Source organism: Desmodus rotundus, chromosome 2, assembly GCF_022682495.2.
Source record: "Desmodus rotundus isolate HL8 chromosome 2, HLdesRot8A.1, whole genome shotgun sequence".
In the NCBI taxonomy this organism is placed as follows: domain Eukaryota; kingdom Metazoa; phylum Chordata; class Mammalia; order Chiroptera; family Phyllostomidae; genus Desmodus; species Desmodus rotundus.
This window is the reverse complement of record NC_071388.1, coordinates 8,035,652-8,049,049: the sequence shown is the minus strand read 5'-3', so window position 1 is coordinate 8,049,049 and position 13,398 is coordinate 8,035,652. Positions and strand designations below refer to the sequence as shown.

The 13,398-nt window shown below is 50.6% G+C and overlaps 1 protein-coding gene across 1 annotated transcript in view; it reads left to right on the top strand.

The window, feature by feature from the left end:
- The window catches only part of C2CD2 (C2 calcium dependent domain containing 2), a 48,910-nt gene that overhangs the window by 12,254 nt on the left and 23,258 nt on the right, over positions 1 to 13,398 (top strand). Inside the window, exons 3-4 of the mRNA XM_053917367.1 lie at positions 8,932 to 9,051; positions 11,855 to 11,959. Coding sequence (XP_053773342.1) covers positions 8,932 to 9,051; positions 11,855 to 11,959 — 225 coding nt within the window. The remainder of the gene's footprint in view (positions 1 to 8,931; positions 9,052 to 11,854; positions 11,960 to 13,398) is intronic.

The following is a 13,398-nucleotide window of genomic DNA, read 5'->3' as shown; positions in this document are numbered from 1 at the left end:
TGACATTTGAGCTGATGACAGAGACACGCCTTCCTGGTCCAAGGGGGTCTGGTGTGTAGCCACGTCTCTGCTCCCGTAGCCGAGAATGGGGGCTCTGGTCTGCCTTTGGGAGCCTCTTCCTGACGTGTGCTTGGTCTCCAGTCTCCCTGCAGCCCCCCAGGGTCAGAACCTGCCCTGCCCTGCCCTCTGGGTGCCCTACACTTGGACTTCCCTCCTGCAGCCCCTGAAGGCCCCCCTGTGCCAAAGTCATCGCCTTTGCAGACACCCGGTTCCTCGGCAAACCCACCTTGGTGTCCTGCACAGAAACCGGGGTCTCGCTTGGAGCAGCCAGAGCCGCCCCGCAGGCCCCCCGCACCATAGCCCGGCGGAGTCGGGTGGGCTGAGCTGTGTGCTCACAATGCTCCCGCCGCCAAGTGCGTGGGTTTTCCCTTCTGCCCAGCAACCAGTCTCCAGCTCCCAGGGCACCGGCGGGCGTTCAGCAGTTCAGCTGGACTCGCATAGTGACCAGTGCAGGGCCTGTGGGTTAAGGGCTCCGCCCCACAAGTCTGTCCCCCACCGAAGAGCCCAATCCCAGGTCAGGGCCACCCCTACTCTGAGTGACTGGCTATAAAGTCGGGGGTCCCCACTTCTCCTTGGGGTGGATAATTTGCTAGAACAGCTCACAGAACCAGGAAACCCGTTTACTTACTGTTACCAGTTTGTGGTACAGGACACAAGCTCAGGAGCAGCTGTGTGGAAGAGACGCACAGGGCAAGGTGGGGAAGGGGTCGGCTTCCAGCTCTCTCTGCGGGCACCGCCCTCCCGGCGCCTCTCATGCCGACCAACCCACAGCCTATGAACCCCTTGTCCAGGGGACCTTGTGGCGGTTCCATAATGTAGGCGGGAGTGGTTAAATCACCAGCCGTTGCTGACTGAATTCAGTCTGGCCCCTCGCCCCTCCTGGGAGGTTGGGAGTAGGGCTGGAACTTTCAGCCGCCCCTCTAGTCCCGTCTTGGTCTTGCTGGTGACCAGCCCTCCTCCCGAGCTATCCAAGGGCCCCAGCCACCAGCACTCAAAACACATCACTCGGGAGATTCCAAGGGTTTTTGGAGCAGGGTGCCAGGAACCGGGGACAAAGACCAAATATTTATTACAAGCAGCAGCCTTGCAGGGCTTGTGGCATTTTCCTAAGAAAAGTCTCCCCTGCAGGGAGCCCGTGCTGGCCTAGCCGGCTGGGCATCTTTTCAGAAGGCCTCAAGCATCCCTGTCACCTGGGCTCATCACGTGGGGGTACACACTCTGCCCAGGCTCCCCAGGCCCGGTGACCTGCGAGGGCTGTATGGAGAGGCCGCCCCTCCACCCTGGGGCGCTCTGCAGGGAACCACCACCTTTACACCCCCCTCCAGGGGCTCCCTCCACCTCCTGTCCAGTCTCCACAAGCACTGAGCACTCTTCTCTGTCCCAGACTGTAATTACGTCCTTACACAGAGCAGTGGCTTTCTACCTACATTCCCTTTCCTCACGTCCTGGGAGAGGCTCGCTCTAGAATGTGTGACCCAGAAAAAGGAAACCTTTATTTCAATATTGCCAGTGGCCTGCGAGCCAGCTCTTCCTCCGCACGATGCAGCAACAGCCCTCCCCGGCTTGTCCCTGGGCTCCGGAGTCACGTCTCTGGGCTCCAAGTCCTACGCACAGCTCCTTGCAGGTGTGAGGTCCAGGAGTACGGCGTGGAAACTTCACGTGTGTCAGGGTTTGGGGGCCTGCCCTGTGACGGGCACTCTGCTGAAGTAGCCATGGACTTCTTTTGTTTTGGAAGCAGACTAAATGTCTCTCTGAAATAACATCTACTTGGAAAGCTTGTCAGTGAACATGCTGGGAGCGATCTTTAGAGATTGACAGTGTTGCTGGCTTTCTTAGTGTGAGGCCAGGTGTCGTGTGAAGAGCATTACGTATCTTGGATTTCAGCGCCATTCATAAATAAATAGAGGCTTCTAATGAATGACTAGCTGGGGGTCAAAGTTTTAGGTAAATTTAATAACCCAGCATCACGGAGGGGCCAGCTGTGAAGCCAGGGAGACGCTGGTTGGATCTGGGCTTGTTTTGGGTGCTTCCGTCTCTCCCGAACTGCAGGTGCTGTGTGTGTGAAGTGTTAATCCGTCCCCGGCGGGGATGCGAGGGCAGCAGCCTGCGCGGTGCCCTGCAGGAAGGCAGGATGCTGCCAATTCTCCACTCCCGATGCTATCAGGTGTGGCTAGCCCTGGGCAATGGGCTCTCGTCCATCTTCTTGTGCTGAAACACTCCTCTGCCTGAACAAGTGTGGTGCCCACCGCACAGAGGGGGAAACTAAGGCAAAGAGAGTCTAAGTCACTTGGCCAAGGGGTCCAGGAGCTGTTAAGTAGCAGAGGCTGGATTTGAACCCCTGTTGGCCCCCAGAAATGAGCTCCCACCATTGCACACTGTAAGCAGCCCGTGACTATTATTTTTGCATTTTTATAGTATTATTTCACTTTAGCACTCACTCTCACCCTCACCAGGAAAGAGATAATGAAGATAGGAAAAGAGAACTGAGAGGCACTAATCAGCCTTCATTTCTATAAAGCCAAAACAACCCAGCATTGGGCAATCGCCTGGAATTTCCCCCCAGATCATTCTGCATTGCGTGTCGGGGAATCCTACAGCTGGCACTGGGTGTGCATCGTGTATTGTGGACACATGGTTTTTTCCTAAGGCTACCTGTTGTTATACATTTAAATACTGACATATGCTCTGCAAGCTTCTGGAGTCTCCACTGCTCTTTCCAAACCTCAGCGGGTCCCTTGGTTTGCAAAGGTAGCCTGTTCAAAGTTGATCATGTTTTCTCTCTATTGCAAAGAGGATGTTTGGTTGATTATTATTATTATTTTTTACTTTGCATGACTTGAAATTCCAGGTACTCCATTAACCTGGCATTTATGCTAAAATGCTAACAGGTTGTGAAATTGTTTTGAACTGGGTCTTTCCAAAGGCAGGGAGAGCTTCCTCCTGGGAGGCCCACCTGTTTGTTTGGGCTCAGTACCCATTGGGTGTAGCCTGACTACACCTGGAGAGGACGGGGCAAGAGCACCCGTGGGCCAGCTGTGGTTTTGTTTGGGTGTCGAAACAGCACGGGTGTTAGGGCTGCTTGTGACAGAGTGACCTGGCCCCAGACCAGACCCTGACAGCCAGCCTGGAAAGGAGCCAGTCTCGTGCCCTTCATCTTAAAGGAAATGTATTGCATGTGTTTCTTTTTTTTTTTTTTTTAAGTTTCCTTTTGAAGATTTTATTTATTTATTTTTAGAGAGGGGAAGGGAGAGAGAAAGAGAGGGAGAGAAACATCAAGGTGTGGTTGCCTTTCAAAGGCCCCCTACTGGGGGCTTGGCCAGCAACCCAGGCATGTGCCCTGACGGGGAAACAAACCGGCGACCCGTTGGCAGTCTAGTGCTCAAGCCACTGAGCCACACCAGCCAGGGCCGTTTCTTTGTACATAGAGTCAATGAAAGAGAGCTTCACGTTCAGATTTTGAGGCTAAAGAACGTGCACATTAAACCACACTCTGTCGTGAGAATGCCTCCTGGAAGTGGACTGTTGCTGAAAGCCTCCTTGTGCGCTTTAAAGTATCCCAAGAGAAGGGATGGATACCATGGTTGGGGGCATGGTGTTGGAGCTGGGGTGGTCCAAGCATGCCCCTTGAGCATGTACCCAGCATTCCTTGGGCTTGGCTGCCCTCTTCTTTCCAGCATTTTCCATCTCAGTCCATTGGGTGAGTTCCATACAAAAATCCACCTTCAGCCAGATATTGTGAACAAGTAAGACTTACTTTGTAGATGTTCTGATAATATTTAGCTCTAATGGATTTTATTTTTAAAACAGCCTCTGTTCTAGAGTAGAAACAATATTTTATGTCAGATCCATGCTGTCTTTTAAAAAAAATATATCTATTCTATTTTTTAGCAAGAAGGGAAGGGAGGGAGAGAGAGAGGGAGAAAAAGAAACACCCATGTGAGCCTCTCGCTGGCGCCCCCACCAGGGACTGAACCCACAACCCAGGTTCATGCCCTGACTGGGGATCGAACCAGCAACCTTTTGCTTTGCAGGATGATGCCCAACCAACTGAGCCACACCTGTCAAGGCTCGGCCCATGCTGTCTTAAGGAATCTTAACAGAGCTGAAACTAGATTGCAGAGTCGGGAATGAAATCTGACTGGGAACTCCAAATGATCAGCGAAGGATTTTTCCTTCCATTTTATTTCGGAGTTCCTCTTCTCAGGACGTTACACAGGATGATTCAAGAGAAAACTATTCAATGACATAAACCTTTTTGGATGCGTTTTTCTCGGCTGTGTTCCTAGTTCTCTTGGAGACAAAAGTAATTAAATTGTTCCCAGTTCTCCGAAGTGTTCTAAGAGAAGAAGCTGAGGCAACTGTACAAAAGGCTTAATTGAAAGAGAAAGTGGAAAGAGTCCAGGGGCGAAGACGTTAGGGGACTTTTCTGGTTGGTAAGCAATAGCAAAACTTGGGAGTGCGTGGTCTGGAATTCTTTGGCCCTGCGCTGAACAAAGGAATAGAGTTTCAAGATAAGAACTATTTGTACAGGTATGTGAGTGTTCAGGGTCTTGAAGTGGGATCGTGGTGTGCAGGTCGTGATGAAATGCTCTCGCTTTCTCATTCCGATGGTGCCTCTGTCTGCTGCCTTTTCTCTTCATCCCAGAAGTGGACCAGGGATGCCCTGACCTTCACCTGTCAGGCCAGGTGTTGGTGGACAAAAAAAAAAAAAAAAAGGTTCTATGGGAAGTAACCTCCCAGGGTGGTCTGATCTTAAATTCCTAACTGGTCAGGTCATCCTGCGTAATCAGACCCCAGGCGTGTAACTTCTTTAGTAAAAAGGCCTTAGCTTTGCCTTAGCCACGCCCTGTTCCTCCTGTCTGTACATCTAGGTTAACACACCTTTGAAACGCTCCCTTTCAGACCCCTCCTTCTAAAGCTCGACCGCCCTTCCGGCGAGCACCCGGTCTTCACCGTCCTGTAATCTGGTGCAGGTCTTGCTTTCTCCTACCATCCTGTAATCTTCCTTACGGCCTCTCCTTACCTCCACATGCATAAAAGAAGCTGCACACTGCCGTTCTAGGAAGCAGTTTTCTGAGTCTGTTGGGATCTTGCTTCTAGGTGTGTCCTCTGTTTGGCTCAAATATATTTTTATACAAATTCTCTGCAGGTTTGTATGTTTTTATGTCAACATGCTCCTGGAGTTCAAGACTTCTGCCTTTGGGACCTTTCCCACGTGTGGCCCACCCTCCCTTCAATGCCTTCCTGAGTGCAGAGGAAGGGGATTTTTCTGGAACACACAGCTCAGCCTTCTGCTACTTGACTTTGGAATGGTTTATGGAATCCAGGAGTTCCTTGCTGGCTTGGGAAAAACTATCTCAGGAATAACGCAGTGCGTTCATGGTGCCTGTTTTCACGGGCCCTCATTCCTGTGCTCTGGGGCCCTTGAGCTCACTTCTGTTCTCGGACAGGTCCTTGGTCCCAGCACAGATACGAGACCTTGATTCTCTTTAGCTTGAAAGATCCAGCGTCACTATCAGACTGCTCTGTGGGGAAGCCAAGCCTTGAGGGTGGAAGAGCTCCAGGCCGTGGGACTGTCTGAGGAGCTAACCCGGAAATGGCAGCAGGCTGGGGGACTCTGGGGTAGGTAGAGATCTGGGCCTCTGTCTGCAGTAGCTGTCAGCCCTGGACATTCTGGCCACTGAGGGAGGCTAACCAGCTGGGATGTGTTCCCTGGGGACTCTGCCTTCTGCTGGTCCAGGAGAGGGACCCTCCAGGTGGCGAGGCCTTGCCCCTGTCCCCTGGGTTGACGGAATTTAATCCCCATTGTGGATAACACCTTAGTACCCTAGAAGGAGATTACTTAATTTATAAAAGCTCCTTTGCGTTTGGTTCTCGTCCATTTGCCAAATGGGCTGTTGTTATTCTCTGGGTGGCAGGGGCAGAGGCTGGCCTGGAAAGGATGTGGCCCAGTCGTTGTCCCTGCACCTGGCCTCATGGGGACAGTGGCAGTGTTTTGTTTGGCCACATGGAACCGTCGAGGTGGGATCAATGGCGGTTTTCGTTAGCATTCCAAGCAGAGAGCTGCAGGGAGGCCAGGACACGGTTGCTGTGGGGGAAGTGGTTGTATTTAGTGGGTCGGGAGGCCGTCAGCTGGGAGGGCTCTCCAGCGGGTCAGTGGGAAGAGCCACTCGGACCCGTGGATGTGTCACTCTCTTTGGTGACGGCATGTACCTCCTTGACATGACTGGGGTGGTGACTGTGGTCCTTGGAGACTAACCTTCTGGAAATTCTAATGTCTTTTTATTTTTTTCAAGGTTTTACTTATTTATTTTTAGAGAGAGGGGAAGGGAAGGAGAAAGAGAGGGAGAGGAACATCAACGTGTGGTTGCCCCTTATGTGCCGCCCACTGGGGATCTGGCCCGCAACCCAGGCATGTGCCCTGACTGAGAATCGAACCGGCGACACTTTGGTTTGCAGGTCCGAGCTCAATCCAGCCAGGGTTGAGCTACACCAGCTACACCAGCCAGGGCTCTAATGTCTTTTAAAGTCTCTGTTTGGGTGTGTGTTTGCGTATTTATTTGGTTTTAATCAAGGGCCTGCACTGGCTGTGTATCAAGGGATGGAGCTGGAGGAAGACTCCTTGTAGAACTGGATCAAAGGAAACCATCTCTTGCTTGCTTGAGTCAGGGCACTAATAGAGTTGTCAGTTTTCTTTTTTTTTTTTTTAAGTTTTATTTTCTTTTATCCTCACCCAAGGACATTTTTTCATTGCTTTTAGAAAGAGAGGAAGGGAGAAAGAGATAGTGAGAGAGAGAGAGAGACATCGATGTGAGAGAGAAGCATCGATCCGTCACCTCCCATACACACCCGGACCAGGGATTGAACCCGCAATCCAGGCATGTGGCCTGACCCGGAATCGAACCTGCACCCCTTCAGTTACAGAAGGACATTCCAACCAAGTCACATCAGCCAGGGCTAAAGTTGTCAGTTTTCTTGGTAAAATTCTAGTTGGCTTAGTATAGAAGATCCCAAAGTAATAGGAGAAGTAAACCAGTCAATTGTCTGGCTTTTTACTTTATGCAGAAAAAAGGCGTGGGCTGCTGAGACAAGGGACAGTGAATTTTCTCTGCGTCATGTCATTCGTGTGGCGAACTCAGCTGGCATCGAACCATGCGCCTCCAAATAGGATTGTTTATAGAGCATTTATTTTTAAAAAATGAATAGATGACCTTTCTTATACAAACATTTTCTTGTTCCAACCTCTTGTGAACTCTGGAGACGCCATAATACGATGAGGATGTTGTAGCTAATCCACGTAAATTAGTCTTTTGGAGAGCGGCCTTCCAAGGACAGACAAAAATAAGGGTTGGCAATTTCCTGCCAGTATTGAGAATAGGCAAGATTTTCTTTTTCTGGGTCTGTGCCTGGAGGCCTTTTGCGGTGGCCACTGGAAATGGGTCCCTTGCTGGGGGGCCCGGGATACAGGTGTGTTTTTGTTGGTGCGGGCAGGTGGGCTTGGAGTGGGGAGATGCTGGATGTTGGGACGAAGGAGCCAGATACCAAAAAAAGGAAAGGGGGGACATTCTAGCCTGAACTTTGTGAACGAGCAGGCCCCGACTGAGGGACTGTTTTGATCATCTTTCCACTGGTATTTTCCATTCTGATAAACCCATCAGAGAATTAAAAAACGTTTTCTTTCTTCCCAAGTAGCAGCCTCCCACATGGGGTCAGCAGTTCCCTTGGGATGTGGAGGGGGTCCTGTCCTGTCCTGTGCTACTCTCGGCCTTCTGATGGCCTGGCCTTGGGCAGACATGCCGGCCACCTCTTAGCCTCCCTCCATCCTCCACCACTGCCCCGTCTGCCAACGCGTGCACCCCGGGCACCTGGCCCGGAAGTCATCGCACCCTGGGCTTGCTTGACGCTCTGCCAGAAGGGTGGCCGACCCTCGTTCTACAAGACCTGCTTCTGTAGAGGAATTCTGGGCCAGGCGCTGGGTATTTCACAACTATCGAAATCGTCCCTCTAAAACATTTGGTAACTTATTTTTTTAAAGATTTTATTTTCAGAGAGAGGGGGAGGGAGGGAGAAAGAGAGGGAGAGAAATGTCGATATGCGAGAAGTACATTCATTAATCGACTGCCTCTTGCACCCCCTGAACCATGGACCTGGCCCGCAGCCCAGGCATGTGCCCTGACTGGGAATTGAACTAGTGACCAACCCCCCAGTTTGCAGACTGGAGCTCAGTCCACTGAGCTACACCAGCCAGGGCAAATGGTTTGTGATTTGTATCAGGAGTGTGGCCTGGCTATTTCCTGGGGTAGTTACTTGTCTTCCTAAACCAGCTCATTTGATCATTCTACTTTTATCAAGTTGTATAATTTCATAACTTTACTATTTCATATGTTCTTTGAATTATTCCCACATCTTTGAAAGCCATGATAGGTTCAAGTTGATTTAGATAGAAACAATTTCTTGTGTTCTGGATACATTTTTAAAAAGAAATTTTTCCTTGTCACATCTATAACTTAATTTTCTTTTTAAGGTCCAGTTTTTAGTGAGAGCTGATGGCTAATGGGTTTCACTTTTATGAATGTGGAACTGTCTGGGGAATTTAAAATCAGCCCGTGTGGAGAAATAGGACAGAGTAATATTTAAAGAGAAGAATCTTTGCATGTGGAGAGAGCCCAACAACTAGATTTGGGGAGGAAAGACTTTAGCTCCTGAGAAATCCATCAGGAAGAAAAGATTTGAAGTATTTTTTCCAGTTTTCTGAATAATAGAAAAGATGTGAATCTGGATATTTTTCCAAGTTTGAAACTCTAAAGTCTCATCCTTGCTGATCTCTCTCTGCACCTAAAGTTCCATTAAACTTACCTTGTCCCTCCTCAGGTGGTGTCTTGTTACGTGGTGGGCAAGAGCATCCAGTTCCTGGTCAGCACGGGGCCAGCCCCGCCCGAGGACGCGGGGCGCCGGCAGTACGGCGTGCAGCTCACGCCCCTGCATTTGCAGGTGAGGCCGGGTGGGCGGTGCCAGTCGTGGGGGACAGTTCCCAGAAACCTGTAGGGCCCATTGCCGTTCATTTTCTAATTTCCCAGCTGTCACCCGCCTTCCAGGTGGTCTCTGTTGAAATAAAAAAATGAGTGCGACACGTGTATTACACACCCACACCCATACACACATGCATATGCACGCACACACAAACATGTGCGCACACATGCATGTATACATGCGTGTACACACGTGTGTGCGGTGAATTTCGAGGTTGCTCATCTGTCAGAATGGGGGGGTGGCATTGTTCGAGGTGCTGAACAGATCAGGGTGCCGCCGACTGGTGGGGGTAGGGGCAGGCGAGCGGCAGGGAAGGTGAGGGGAGTGGCTGTTTCAGAATCATCCCTGGGCCGCCGAAGTCGACTGCAACTTGGAGAATCAGCTTAGGGGCTGGACTGGGGCTTCCTTGTTTTAGTTTGAGAAAACGTCAACTTTAAAAGACCCCTTATTATCTTTATAAGTTAAAAAATGAGGATTACCATTATAATTCAGATAATAGATATTATAATTATAATAGATATATAACTATTTTATATGTCTACTCATAGTCAATGAATTGAATAGTCTATATAATTGAATTATAGAATTCAGTTACGAATATACATAATTCAACCTATAACAAATACATAATTATATATGAATCACATTGAATTATATTTATATATTTGTATTCACATATATTTATATATATGAGTCATATATTCATATACATTGTCTATGAACATTTATAATCATATACAGCGATTATGTAGAGAGGCATATATAATAATTATAGTAGACTTGTCAGTGACACTTCCGGACTACTGAGCTGCCACGTAACTGTGCGTCCCTGACGTGAAGCAGAAGCTTGCTGAAGCCCCTGTTGAGTGGTGTGTGACAGTTGTGAATCTCTGGGTGTTTTAAGGGTCACTGTCTATTCAACCCTGTGCTTCCTCCCGTCTGTCCTTGTGGTTGGCTGCTAATTTGGGGGGCTGAGCCCAAGTCACACAGGGTTCTCAACCAGAAGGGAAGACGATACTCCATAGGCTTTTCTCACAAAGCCACAGTTTTAAATAAGCTGGGCCGACAAGATTTTCTGGCCACCTAAGTAGCTTTTTTCCTTAAATCTAGCCCCCCACCCCCATGATAGCACCCCCTCTTTGAGTTGAAGAGGCTAAGTGTTGGCCTCATGGACTTCTCAGACATCAGTGCCTCCTACTCCCCCCAAATTTTTGGATGGTGTGTCTAGAAAGCAACTTCCGAGTGTGGGACTCACTTACGGGACCTCTGACACATTGCAGGACTGAGTGAGTCCAGCAAGGACCCGAAACACTAACAGGCAAGTGTGGTTTCTGGGATGGGGTTCACGTGTCATCGGAGCAGCTCAGATAGAAGCAGCACAATGTATCTTTGATCCCTTAGCGCTGTGTCAAAGCCACCTAGGGGTTGGTCCCCAGGCAGAGATCAGTCCATCATTAACGAGTGCTCAAGGCCGCAGGCTCCCGCCTCTCTTCGTTCTCCAAATGAAAGGGGCATGTAGGGGCCCGCTGTCAGCCCCGTCCCTCGCCTGGCGGGGTTACTCGGGGACCTGTGTCGACGACATGCAAGTGCACTTGTTCTGGAGTTACGTGGGAGGGCAGCCCTTCTCTTTCCCTCTCACTAGCACCAGGTGAGGGTCCTGAGTATTCAGAAATACCGAAGCCATCCTTTCCTCCCCTTGGTTGGGGGTATGGTGGAGGTTGGAGATGGGAAGAGCTGAGGCTTTTGGCTCTGGCTGAAAAGCGAAGGCTGGTGTTTTAGTTTGCTGTGGCTGTGAAAACAGATGACCACAAACTCAGCTTAACACAGCACAGAGTTATGATGTTACTGTTCTGGGGGTTTGGTTCCAACACAGGCTAAAATCCAGGTGTTGGTGGGCTTTCGGGAAGCTCCAGGGGAGAACCTGTTACTTGTTCATTCGGGTTGTTGGCAGAATCAGCTCCTTACGGTGGTAGGACGGAGGGTCGGCTCCTTGCTGGCTGTCAGCCGTGGGCAGTTCCTGGCTTCCAGAGGCAGCCTCATTGCTGGGCTCCGGGCATCCGTCCTCCATGCTCAAGCCACATATCTGGCGTGCTCTGCTGCCTTCCATTTTTAAGGGCTCATATGATCCCTTGGGCTCACCAGGACAACCCTGCCCATCTCAGGGTTCTTCCCTGCAAAGAACCTGCAAAGTCCCTTTGTGACTTTGTGAGGTCACATATTCACAGGTTGCAAGGATTGGGGCGTGGACATCTTTGGGGGCCACGTTTCTGCCACGACGGATGGGGAGGGTTGAATGGGACACTGGGAGAGATCGGAATCCAGGTAGAGGTTGTGTGGTGGCTCAGGCAAAGGAGGACCAGAATGCCAGGGCACTGTGAGCACGGCCCTCAGGGCGCGGGGCTGGCCCAGGCAGCCTGGCTCCCACCTGTCACTCCTTCCCCTTTACTGCTTGATGATGAAGAGAAATGCAGGGCACAGAGAATTTGAAATAGACTGCAGAGCTTCAGTGATATCTGGCCTTCAGCCACCAGCCCTGAGTTCCTTGCTGAGTGGTAGGTGGCGGCAGAGGAAAGTGCTGGTAGTGAAGGGGAAGGGCAGAGGGTGGGACCCTCTTTATTGCGAAAGCGCCTGGTATGGCACAGGGAGGTGATGCCATTCTCTAAGGAAACAGTGAGCACACCCAGACGCGCACACAGGGAGATGCACGGTGAAGCCCTGGTGCAGACACAGCCCTCTGATAATCCCTGCCGCTTTCTTTTTCAAGCTGGAGCTGCACATGAAAGAGAAGAGGGAGGACATTCAGATCCGGTGGTCGTTCGTCAGCATGCCAGAGATGGCCATTACGATCCGGCCCCAAGCATCGGGGGAGGTCAGTCCGTGCATTTCTGTCGGAGCCCCAGCGGTGTATTGTGAACACGTGGGTGTTGGGGTGGGTTCTGTGCCCACTCTCGCCCCGGGCTGCACCTGGAATCACCTGGCAGCCGTGCAGAATCCTGCAGGCTGCCTGCCACCCCCATGCGGGTGTAACTGAGCTGGGAAGTTTTTCAGTGTGCGTGTGCAGCTGAGGTTGCAAACCACTGAAGTGATGAAACCTTGGTTTTCCTCGGTGTTCTATCACAGCTGGTCGTCAGAGCCACTCTCCTGCTGCCGCTGGGGCTGAGCCCAGCCGGCTCCGAGGGGGGTGGTGACTGTATTTTGGAACCACACAGATGTGATGGTCATACAACACTTTGAATGCACTAAATGCCACTAAATGTGTACTGTAAAATGGTTAATTTTAGGGTATGTGTATTTCACCTCAATTAAAAAATAAGATATCAAGGACCGGTTGAAGAGAAAGGGGGCGTCAGAATGGTTGTGAAGTGCAGACCCCGGAGCCTTAACATCCGGGTCTGACTGCCTGCTCAGGCACTTCTGAGCTGTGTGACCCTCCCCTGCCAATTCACCTCTGTGCCTCAGTTTCCTCCTCTGGAAAGTAGGGACAGTGATGTTCAAGGCGGTTGTGAAGATCAAACTCGTAATTGTGAGTGTGTAAGATCAAGCCTGACACGTCCTAAGAGTGATAAGTATTAGCTATTTTGATTCTTACTAGTTCAGAGAGTAGATTTTCAGTAAATGGCAGACTTGGCCCGAGTTTGCTGTAACGAAGCCCGGCCAGCTGGTGGTCCTCTGGACACTGCAGACCAGTCTCTGAAGTCACTTCCAGCCGCACACGTAGGGAGGTTTTCAGTCTGTAGTCCTGAGCAGGGAGGGGATGGGCTGCAGCCCCACATCTAAGGTCTTTACGACAGGGGTGACAAGGGACCCCAGGGGGCCCTGGAGTCTTCAGTGGCCCAGCCAGGATCGGGACCGGCACTGCCAAGCGCCGGCAAACACTACACGGCAGCTGCTCTCCCGAAACCACGAGCGACGGCCTGGACGCCTGCACAGCCAGCCGTGTTGGACATAGTCTGTTCCAACCAGAGTCAGTTTGTAAGAGTTCAGAACAATAGCTTTAATTAATATTTAAACAAGATTTTAATTGAAGTTTTTAAAAATAGATCCTGCTTGCTTAAAGACTGTTCCTGAGAGCCCTGGCTGGTGTGGCTCAGTGGTTGAGCACCAGCCTGTGAATCAAAGGGTCACCGGTGCGATTCCCAGTCAGGGCACATGCCTGGGTGGCGGTCCAGGTCACCAGTGAGGGGCACAGGAGAGGCAACCACACATTGATGTTTCTCTCCCTCTCTTTCCCTCTCTAAGAAATAAAGTAAGTAAAATCTTAAAAAAAAAGAAGATTGTTCCTGAGATACGATATACAGAAAATTGCCC